Raw genomic sequence first — 12,009 nt, forward strand, 5'->3', positions numbered from 1 at the left:
TTTAAACGAAAGGCAAGTCATGAGCCCATAGTTTGAAGTTTGGAGCAGCACTTCTGGTCGCACTCACTCCTAGTCTCCGTGTAGTCTGCAGTACATTTTCATCTGAAGTGCTTTGGGTAGGCTACTGCGCACAGCCGCCCTGCGCGAGGCTCTCCTCCTCCGAGCATCACATCCCATATATAGTCATATCAACGGTCAAATGTCTGGCAGCAGCGAATCGCCATTCAGACCCATGAAAAAAGACAGGGCACGGGGAAGGAGCCCACAGAAGCCGCTTCCAAAAAAGTATTGGATGTCCAAAGGAATTCAGTCGCTCCCCTTGTGGACGCACATATTTGACTGAACGTAACTCTTGCCAGCGCTTGCACTCCGGCTCTGCCATCCCTCCGACACAGTCGCTCCAGTGTAGCCGCCACTGTAACACGCACTGCCTCTCATCTCCCCCCTCGGCTAAACTTTTCTTTGGAGTTTTTATTATTTGGTGCCGCCAAACAACCACTAAGCAGCCATGGATGCCATCAAGAAGAAGATGCAGATGCTCAAGCTGGACAAGGAGAATGCCTTGGACCGCGCTGAGCAGGCTGAGACCGACAAGAAAACCGCGGAGGACAGGAGCAAACAGGTCGGCAATGTTTGGGATGGGATAACCTAACGAGTGTGCCATAGCCAGAGGTGGCATCATGCAGTAGCCTACCTATACCCAGTGGGCTAAAGCTCTAACTGGCGATGTGAGCGGATCTCGCCCTTCCTCTGTGGATTTATTTAGACACCTTTGTGGACGGTGCTGATGGAATAGCCTACAATGTTTAACTTGCATGATTGGATAAACGACAACTTCAGGCTATGCCTCTTGCATGTGGGAAGTTTACCAGGATATCTCATAGAGTTGAATGATACTACTGAGTGAGAGTGTCCAAAGTAATTCCTATTGTGAATAGTACATAACAGCCTTGATTAGCCTTTCCATAATTCATTCTAGACTTTATAGCAACAGTTTGTAGTGCTTCAATACAGTGGAATAGATGTACTGTATAATTATGAGAACAAATTGATGAATTTCTTGTTTTAAGTGTAGAGTTTTTCATGCCCACCTCTAATGCTGAACATAATATTTCCGTGCATGTGTGTGTATGTAGTTAGAGGATGAATTGAGGGAATGCGAAAAGAAATTGCGCATCACCGAGGATGAGAGAGATAAAATCATCGAAGACTTCCAGACCGCAGAGGAAAAACTTCTGGAAGCCGAGAAGACTGCCAGCAAGGTACACTAGGAGCCCGACCGTCCTGTGTGGCCCTTTCTAACTTCACTGTCTCGTTGTCTTCTCTTCCCTCTGTCTTTCTCTCTGTCTGTCCGTTGCCTTCTTCGCGCCCCTATGCGCACACACACGCGTTCCTTTCTGCTGATCACCCTAATGACCTGTCGCGCACGCCAATGATACGAAACAAACAACGCAACTAGCTGGAGGATGACTTGGTAGCACTGCAGAAGAAGCTGAAGGCCACCGAGGATGAACTGGACAAATATTCTACAGCCTTAAAAGATGCTCAAGAGAAATTGGAACTCGCTGAGAAGAAAGCTGCTGATGTGAGTATGCAGGGTCACCACCGCTGAATGCCACTCCTTTCCTCCGGTATCACTCGCTTTCACTACAATGTCATTCCTATTTCCAAGTTGTCTTGTGTGTGACATGACAGTTCATTGATTTTGTCCTACGGTTTATTGGGCCATATGCTATTATGGAAAAATATTACACAAGACCTGTCATGTTATACCCAAGGCATATTTTTGTGCACTGCATGTTTAAGTGGTTAGTCACCTTTATTCCACCGTAAAGGATGTGGTTGACTTTTTTTTTTTTGCTGCTTGTCATTTGATCGTCTCAGGCCTAACAGCTGCCCAAGATTACTTTGCCTTGTAATAGGCTATAAGCCACAATTTGCTCCACTGGTCTTCAAGGTCATTAAGTGGATGCTGCTGAGCCATCTCGGCTTGGATTGAAGCCTGATAAATTTAGCCTCGGACTTTATATGGTAAAGTCAGCCATTTGGGTTGCCCTCTCAAAAATGGTTGGCCTTTCTTTTAACGCTGTCGTCCCTCGACTAATGCATTGCTTGCGTTTTGTTTTTAAATAGTTCCAGTTAGTTGTTAAGTTAATAAAACGTACGAGGTCGAGTTTTGGCATGCGTCATTACGCAAAGGGTTTTTTTTCTACTGGGCATGTGTAAAACACAGGCAAAGGCACAATTTAACGGCAATCCAGATGGATAAATGCTGTATTGTATTGTGAGAAATGTTGCAGGCCTTGTATCGTTCAGAATCATGTTTGGCAGGTTTATTTTTCCTGTGCGTAAAAGTTCAAAAATACAAATATCCAGGAATATTCATAAAGCTTTTGTCAACTGAGTGATGTTAACATTTATTTAGAGCGGTAAAGTCACGTCAAAAATGGTGGCTGTAAAGTCAATCTCTATGTCAGGGAATTTAGGGAGATTATTTGGAACGTCACCATACATGGGCCTAAAGTGCCACCTATCGAGCGCACGGGGGCGATAATCTAAAGTAGCCTAGGCCTATGTGGAACACAAGTGCACCAAGCGATGTATGACGTATTCCAACATAACAATGGTTTTTTTTTTTTACGTGATGACTTTGTCTTTTGTCAACGACACAGTTACACATTGTTATACAGTAACACAAATGTATTGAAGAGGTGGATCAGTCGGGTGAAAAAAATGTGTGTGTTAACCACTCAATAAATCAGAACAGTTAAACAGTAATGTGCACCTCTGGGTGAGCTAGGACCACAAGTAGAACCAAATCACACAGGAAGTTTAGCTGAAATTATGAACCAGTCTGTGAAGTGCAGTAGTGCAAAGGGCTTTACTTTATTTTTCACGGTGCAGCAGAGGGCGCAAAAGAGCAACACACGGGTCCAGAGCATCTTTACGGTAGTTTATGCTATAAATCGAAGATAATAGGTGACTATACTGAATCTTTGCTGGCAAAACACGTGATCTAAACAAAACAATTGACCGAAATGATATCCTAACCATGCTATTTCAGACAGACGTTTAAATTACATTTGGGCAAAGCGCACCCTTATTTCACATACCAACGCGCACCCTTATTTCTTTGGGCAGCACAGCGCTAGTTCTATAGGAGCACGGTTACTTCCGGTGTACTGCAGGCGTTGCTGAGCGTCTCTTGACAAGCACGGCGTAAAGAAGCTATTTAGTCGGCGGCTTGCATTCCAGGGCGTTTGGCGCTCTGTGGGCAAAATTGGGGGAAATTACCTGAACCCGTTATTTTAAGACAAAGTGAGCGCAATGGCGGGACTAACATCTCTGGAAGCTGTGAAGCGAAAAATTAAATCTTTGCAAGAGCAAGCAGACGGTGCTGAAGAGAGAGCAGACAGGCTCCAGAAGGACCTGGGTTTGGAGAGGAAATCCAGAGAAAACGTAAGCCCCCAGTCATTCATTTTGATTCAGTAACACCCTCAGAGGTTGCACCCATACTCTTGCGTTTCTAATCTTCGCAAACTTCGCAACATGGTTGACATTGGACGTGAAACCAGTCATCTTTTAGTTACTAGGAACAGCGTGTGCAAGGGTGGGAAGGCTACGAAGCAGCAAGATGATGGGGGTGCTGCTATGTCATTCTAGCGGCATTTGCGTTGCACCCTGCGGTTCCACCTGTGTTAGCAGAGCAAGCCGTGGACGCACGACTTGTTTGTTTAAAGCAGTAGTCTAGAGTAGAACCAACCTGTGCCTAATGGAGCAACCATCGGACCTCCCAAGCACCTGACTATGCTAGTGGTCTTATAAATAACTGGGGCTTATCCCTCTAACTTTGAATTGATTGAATTGATGCCAGCGTCTGACGTTGGTGTCAGCGGTCGTGGGTGTCTAATTTGTCAGCCACTGAGATCAGTTGGTCATGCCCTGTGTTTGTTCTCCACAACAGTTTGCTTTCTGTAATGCCATACAACAACTTCGGGGGATTGTTTTATTGCGCCAGTACACGCCCAAGTAAAATCAATTAATCACTTCTTGGTAAGGCTGTGTGATGTAGCAGACTACATTCCAACGTGTCATGCTGGGGTGGCAGGCAGCGTTGTTTAGAATGATTTGAAATGCAGCCCTGGCTATCAGTGCGTTAAACCGAAAGCCCTTGGGGACTTGGCAACCACCGGTTTTGAGTGTGTTTGCCATATAAGGACACGCGCGCCTTGGTGTCGCGCCTTCTCAGAGTTCAAGGAGACCCACCTTATATTCTGAGGCCACGCTGTGTCAGTCACAGCCTCCTCATTTCTGTTCAGGGAATTAAAAACGGCGCTTTGTTTGTAGTGATTCACATGGGTCAGTCGTCCAACCAATATCAGAGTTGTTTTGGCGCTGGGTATGCCATATTGGTGCCATTTTGCGCCTGTTTAAAACCCCCAGCAATCCCTGCTGACAGATGATGTGATGGCCATTTTGCCTTTATCTCGCTTTGCTGGTGCTCGTATATCAATTTACAACACAAAATGCACTTTGCTCCCACGCCAGCGGCACGTGTCATGTGTGGGGCCCTGCTCTGTCTTCTCATTTGACTTCAGCTCCCCGGTGACGGCCGGAAGTACCGCTGCTGACTTGTTATAATGACCGCATGATGTTTGAACATGTACAGTATCTCAGTTGCAAGCGCCAATTGAACAGCAAACAGAAGATATCCCAAGTGCCCAGAGCGCCTCTTGTCTGTACCCAGTCAAATTTCCTTTGGGGTTTTGAAATAATAGGCCAATTGGCAAGTTTTTTATGACTTGTGAGATAAAGCTGTGAAAGACGTGTTGATTAGCTGTTGCTTCATTGAGGGCAATAGTGTTAGTTAGAAGCTGGAGAGGCAGGGGTAATGCCGAATGAATCTGCTGAACATGAACTTAGTATTGCCAGTTGCCACTCGTCTCGGTTTTACAGATTTTAAATGCTTTGTCCCAGGGGAATATATCTTTTCCTTGTTCACTGAAGAAAGGCTGCCATTGCTTACAAGCAGAATGACCAACTAACTGGGTTCGAATGTTCAGGTTGTTTTGACAGGGGTGGCTGGCAACCCCACATGGAGAACAGGGCTGCAGTGTGTTGGAAACAAGGCAGGCCAGGCCAGGCCACAGCAGTCACTCCTCTGCTTCCTGCTCTGCTCTGCTCACTAATGTCCCCTCTCAGGAGGCTGGTAATGTCCTGTCTCAGGAGGCTGGTAATAATGCACAAAGCTCAACTCTACTCAACTCAACACAGCCCTGCCCTCCCCGGCCCCTCCCGGCACTCCCCTTTCCTTACCTCCCTCAACCATTAAAACACACACACTCAAGATCACAGACAAAGCGTGCGCACACACACACACACACACACACACACACGCGCACACACACATACACACTGGGGTATCTGTGAGCAGTGTTGAAGAGACCCACAGACCCGGCTTTTCGTTTCCTTTACTACTCTGTTTGCAGTTGGCAGTGGTCATGCAGTCCGCATTCTTACCCGCTCAGGTCCAAATCCAGTCACGAGCATAAACTATAATGAAAAGTCAACCACATTCTTAACGTTGGGACTACCATTGATATATGAGCGTGAGTGAGTTTGAGAGATTGTGGGCATGACTGGGGTGTCCTCAGGTGTTCCCCTGCACCCTGTCCCCTGTGTGTGTGTGCGTGCGTGTCTGTGTGTCTGTCTGTCTGTCTGTTTGTCTCTGTGTGTGTCTGTGTGTGCGCGCGTGTGTGTGTGTGTGTGTGTGTGTGAGGATGGGCTCAGGTGTATTTCCCTGTGCTGTGTTTAAGTCGAGTGTGATTGTGTGGGAGCAAGCCTCATGCCCATCTCTCTGCCCCTGTTAGACGAGGTGCGTGCGTGCGTCTGTGTCTGTCTCTCATGCCCGTCTCTGTGCCCCTGCAGGCTGAGGGGGATGTGGCCTCCCTGAACAGGCGTATCCAGCTGGTGGAGGAGGAGCTGGACAGGGCTCAGGAGCGACTGGCCACCGCCCTGCAGAAACTGGAGGAGGCCGAGAAGGCTGCTGATGAGAGCGAGAGGTAAATGACAATAACAACAAACAAACAACAACAACAACAACAGCAATACTGGGGTCCGTTTCTCGATTCTTGTCGTTGCTAACCGTCTTAAGACCGTCTCAAGACGTAACACTCTTCCCTTGGATTCAGTGGTGAGCGTCGCTGTAGAGAGGGAGTTGAGTCGCTCTTACAAAGGACGTTGCTCCCGTCGTTAGCAAAGACGCTTTCAGAAATGCACCCCTGGAATGCGTTTCTCGAAAGCATCATTGCTAACCAGATAGCAACTTGCTAGGTTACCAATGGGAAATTGCATTGCAACCAAGTAATGACGCTAACTAAGTTAGCAACGATGTTGTCGAGAAACACACCCCTGTACAATCCTGTGGGAGTGAGGGGTAGGCCTACACAGCAATAATAGGCTAACGCCACAGACAAGAGCAAGAGATGAATAACAATAACAGCATTGCCGCAATGGAGAGCAAAAGGGTAAATGACAAAAAGGAGAACGTTGATAATCTAATCGATATACCAAGTCTTAGTCACTCGACCCAAAACCCTTTTCTTCTCGAGTCCATTGGCCATTGAGAATGTTATTCATAGAGGTAGAGCATAAGATTAGAGGTGACCCCGCCCCCCTTTTCACAGCAATGCGTGGCAGCCAATTTTTGGAGGTACACTCAACTTAAAACTCTTTTCTTCTCGAGTCCGTTGGCCATTCAGAATGTTATTATTCAGTCCCTGGATTGCACATGTTCCCATTTCCTGATGCCCCAATGCTCTCCACATTTCCCGACACACCAATGCTCTGCACTGTCATACTGTACTCTCTCTATTCAGATCATTTTATCTCTCTCTCTCTCTCTCTCTCTTTCTCTCTCTCTCTCTCTCTCTCTCTCTCTCTCTCTTTTTCTCTCTCTCTCTCTCTCTCTCTCTCTCTCTCTCTCTCTCTCTCTGTGTTCTCCTGTCTTTGGTCTCAACGACAAGTATCAAGTGTTGGCTCTTCACAAGTTTTTTTTTCTTTCTTTCGCTAGAGTTGTAGCGGTGTGCAGAAGCCACATCCTGTGGAGTTGCTCACAGCTGGTTAGCGCTCAACTGACACCTCAGCCTTTCAGTGGCGGGCTGCAAGCCTACAGTAGTTAGGTTAGCATGTGAACAGTCATTCACTTACAGACAGCAGTAGGAGAATTTTGTGGGGGTTATCGTCACTGTAATAAAAAATGGTGTTGTATTGTTTGGAACAGCCAACGGACGCACAAGAAGAAACGGTGAATAATACCGAATGAGAATAGAAATGAAAAAAAATATCAAAGTAATGTTAAGTTATTGATGTTAGAGACAGTATGTGCACATGCAAAGTACACATACAGTGAAGGCATTTGACCGACTCGACACAGGAATAGAAAAAAGGGAAGGCAGTGACATCATTTAGACTGCTAAAAATGGATGAAATTAACCTTTAAAAAGTGTTCTGCGTCTGTAAACCAACACTTGTGACCGTAAAATGTAACCGTTACCACAGCAGAGTGGTGTGTGTGTGTGTGTGTGTGTGTGTGTGTGTGTGGCAGCAGAATGACGTGTAAGGTGGCCCCTTGCATGCCTGCATTTTGCTGCCACTCTCCCTTTGACTCATTATGAGGGGGCAGAGCCAGGAAGTAAGCAAGGGGCCTCCATCACCACCACCACCTCCTCCAATGAGCCCTTCAGCAGACTCGGTCACCATCACCACCAGGGCACTAAATTAACTTTTTTTCAACACTAGCCCAAATGGCTAATAGATGTGAATCTTACTAGCCAAACACATACTCCGTAATGGGTCAAAGTGGCTAGTAAGTTAGTTTTATCTTCCAGCCGAACTCACATTTCACCAGCGTGTGGCCGGTTGGCTGGTGTTCATTTAGAACCCTGATGCCCACCACCTAATATCCCTGCCACCTACCACCCCTCTGCTCCCTGCCACCTACCACCCCTCTGCTCCCTGCCACCTACCACCCCTCTGCTCCCCTCCACTACCACCCCTCTGCTCCCTGCCACCTACCACCCCTCTGCTCCCTGCCACCTACCACCCCTCTGCTCCCTGCCACCTACCACCCCTCTGCTCCCTGCCACCTACCACCTCTCTGGTCCCCTCCACTACCACCTAATATCCCTGCCACCTACCACCCCTCTGGTCCCCTCCACTACCACCCCTCTGGTCCCCTCCACTACCACCTCCCTGGTCCCCTCCACTACCACCCCTCTGGTCCCCTCCACTACCACCATCACTGCTACCAAATACTCCTGTCTTTGCCACCGCCTTTGAATCCTCACCACCACCACCACCACTAAAGACCCCTGAACCAGACTGTGCCATCGCCCCAGACTCTGCCATCACCCCACAGGTCTTGTTAACGGTCTCTGTCACCTCCTTCACCACCACCACCACCAAAGATCCGAAAGCAATCCCCCACGATCGGCACTACCACCACTACCACCACCACCACCCCTAAAGACCTCTTTAAGGGTCTCCATCACCACCTACACCCCTAAAGACCTCTTTAAGGGTCTCCATCACCATCACCACCTACACCCCTAAAGACCTCTTTAAGGGTCTCCACCACCACCACCCCTAAAGACCTCTTTAAGGGTCTCCACCACCACCACCACCCCTAAAGACCTCTTTAAGGGTCTCCATCACCACCACCTACACCCCTAAAGACCTCTTTAAGGGTCTCCACCACCACCTACACCCCCCCTAAAGACCTCTTTAAGGGTCTCCACCACCACCACCACCCCTAAAGACCTCTTTAAGGGTCTCCACCACCACCACCACCCCTAAAGACCTCTTTAAGGGTCTCCATCACCACCACCACCACCCCTAAAGACCTCTTTAAGGGTCTCCACCACCACCTACACCCCCCCTAAAGACCTCTTTAAGGGTCTCCACCACCACCACCCCTAAAGACCTCTTTAAGGGTCTCCATCACCACCTCCACCCCTAAAGACCTCTTTAAGGGTCTCCATCACCACCTACACCCCTAAAGACCTCTTTAAGGGTCTCCACCACCACCACCACCACCCCTAAAGACCTCTTTAAGGGTCTCCACCACCACCACCCCTAAAGACCTCTTTAAGGGTCTCCATCACCACCATCACCACCACCACCACCCCTAAAGACCTCTTTAAGGGTCTCCATCACCACCTACACCCCTAAAGACCTCTTTAAAGGTCTCCATCACCACCTACACCCCTAAAGACCTCTTTAAGGGTCTCCATCACCACCACCACCCCTAAAGACCTCTTTAAGGGTCTCCACCACCACCACCACCCCTAAAGACCTCTTTAAGGGTCTCCATCACCACTACCACCACCACCACCACCACCACCCCTAAAGACCTCTTTAAGGGTCTCCACCACCACCACCACCCCTAAAGACCTCTTTAAGGGTCTCCACCACCACCACCACCCCTAAAGACCTCTTTAAGGGTCTCCACCACCACCACCACCACCCCTAAAGACCTCTTTAAGGGTCTCCATCACCACCATCACCACCACCACCCCTAAAGACCTCTTTAAGGGTCTCCACCACCACCACCACCACCACCCCTAAAGACCTCTTTAAGGGTCTCCACCACCACCACCACCCCTAAAGACCTCTTTAAGGGTCTCCACCACCACCACCACCCCTAAAGACCTCTTTAAGGGTCTCCATCACCACCACCACCCCTAAAGACCTCTTTAAGGGTCTCCACCACCACCACCCCTAAAGACCTCTTTAAGGGTCTCCACCACCACCACCACCCCTAAAGACCTCTTTAAGGGTCTCCATCACCATCACCACCTACACCCCTAAAGACCTATTTAAGGGTCTCCATCACCACCACCACCACCACCCCTAAAGATCTCTTTAAGGGTCTCCACCACCTACACCCCTAAAGACCTCTTTAAGGGTCTCCACCACCACCACCACCCCTAAAGACCTCTTTAAGGGTCTCCACCACCACCACCCCTAAAGACCTCTTTAAGGGTCTCCACCACCACCACCACCCCTAAAGACCTCTTTAAGGGTCTCCACCACCACCACCCCTAAAGACCTCTTTAAGGGTCTCCACCACCACCACCCCTAAAGACCTCTTTAAGGGTCTCCATCACCACCACCACCACCCCTAAAGACCTCTTTAAGGGTCTCCATCACCACCACCACCACCCCTAAAGACCTCTTTAAGGGTCTCCATCACCACCACCACCACCACCACCCCTAAAGACCTCTTTAAGGGTCTCCACCACCACCACCACCCCTAAAGACCTCTTTAAGGGTCTCCATCACCACCACCACCACCACCCCTAAAGACCTCTTTAAGGGTCTCCACCACCACCACCCCTAAAGACCTCTTTAAGGGTCTCCACCACCACCACCCCTAAAGACCTCTTTAAGGGTCTCCATCACCACCACCACCACCCCTAAATACCTCTTTAAGGGTCTCCACCACCACCACCACCCCTAAAGACCTCTTTAAGGGTCTCCACCACCACCACCCCTAAAGACCTCTTTAAGGGTCTCCATCACCACCACCACCACCACCAAAGACCTCTTTAAGGGTCTCCATCACCACCACCACCCCTAAAGACCTCTTTAAGGGTCTCCACCACCACCACCACCCCTAAAGACCTCTTTAAGGGTCTCCATCACCACCACCACCACCCCTAAAGACCTCTTTAAGGGTCTCCACCACCACCACCACCCCTAAAGACCTCTTTAAGGGTCTCCACCACCACCACCCCTAAAGACCTCTTTAAGGGTCTCCACCACCACCACCACCACCCCTAAAGACCTCTTTAAGGGTCTCCACCACCACCACCACCCCTAAAGACCTCTTTAAGGGTCTCCACCACCACCACCCCTAAAGACCTCTTTAAGGGTCTCCACCACCACCACCACCCCTAAAGACCTCTTTAAGGGTCTCCATCACCACCACCACCACCTACACCCCTAAAGACCTCTTTAAGGGTCTCCACCACCACCACCACCACCACCACCCCTAAAGACCTCTTTAAGGGTCTCCATCACCACCACCACCACCACCCCTAAAGACCTCTTTAAGGGTCTCCACCACCACCACCACCACCACCACCCCTCAAGACCTCTTTAAGGGTCTCCACCACCACCACCCCTAAAGACCTCTTTAAGGGTCTCCATCACCACTACCACCACCACCACCACCACCACCCCTAAAGACCTCTTTAAGGGTCTCCACCACCACCACCACCACCCCTAAAGACCTCTTTAAGGGTCTCCACCACCACCTACACCCCTAAAGACCTCTTTAAGGGTCTCCACCACCACCACCACCCCTAAAGACCTCTTTAAGGGTCTCCATCACCACCACCACCATCAACACTGCTGCAGATATTCATTACTACAGTTACCGAAGACCCTTAAACGGTCTCTGTCCACCCCCACCCCCACCACCACCATCCCAAAGCAATCCCCCACGTTCTGCACTGCCATCGGTCTCTGACACCCGCACCCCCACCCCCACGTTCGGCACTACCCTCGGTCTCTGCCACCCCCACACCCACCCCCTCTACCACCACCGCTGCTAGCCAGGGAGTGCCCTCCTAGTGACGCAACACCTGCAGAGTTGCTGCTAGCCAGGTCAAGAGCAATGCGATTACTTTCTGAGCTCCCAAAAAAAAACGGAAACTCCTCCCACTTTGTCAGGAAGCAAACAACCGTTTGCAAACCAGCCTGCCAGCCCCACCCCCACCCCCACCACCACCATCCCAAAGCAATCCCCCACCCCCACTATCCCAAAGCAATCCCCCACCCCCACTATCCCAAAGCAATCCCCCACCCCCACTATCCCAAAGCAATCCCCCACCCCCACTATCCCAAAGCAATCCCCCACGTTCTGCACTGCCATCGGTCTCTGACACCCGCACCCCCACCCTCACTATCACCACCACTGCACTACTACTGCTGCTGTTCATT

General features: G+C 49.6%; 1 protein-coding gene across 12 annotated transcripts in view; it reads left to right on the forward strand.

Annotated features, from left to right (window-relative positions):
* The first annotated feature begins 269 nt into the window (after window positions 1–269).
* Window positions 270–12,009, forward strand: part of tpm1 (tropomyosin 1 (alpha)) — a 29,155-nt gene continuing 17,415 nt past the window's right edge. Inside the window, exons 1-3 of one of the 12 annotated variants that reach the window (XM_063197700.1) lie at window positions 270–622; window positions 1,137–1,262; window positions 5,929–6,062. In XM_063197700.1, the coding sequence (XP_063053770.1) occupies window positions 509–622; window positions 1,137–1,262; window positions 5,929–6,062 (374 nt within the window). In that variant the 5' untranslated portion in view covers window positions 270–508. The other 11 variants (XM_063197699.1, XM_063197698.1, XM_063197697.1 and 8 more) reach the window with 11 other exon arrangements.

This window comes from Engraulis encrasicolus, chromosome 4, assembly GCF_034702125.1.
Source record: "Engraulis encrasicolus isolate BLACKSEA-1 chromosome 4, IST_EnEncr_1.0, whole genome shotgun sequence".
NCBI lineage: Eukaryota > Metazoa > Chordata > Actinopteri > Clupeiformes > Engraulidae > Engraulis > Engraulis encrasicolus.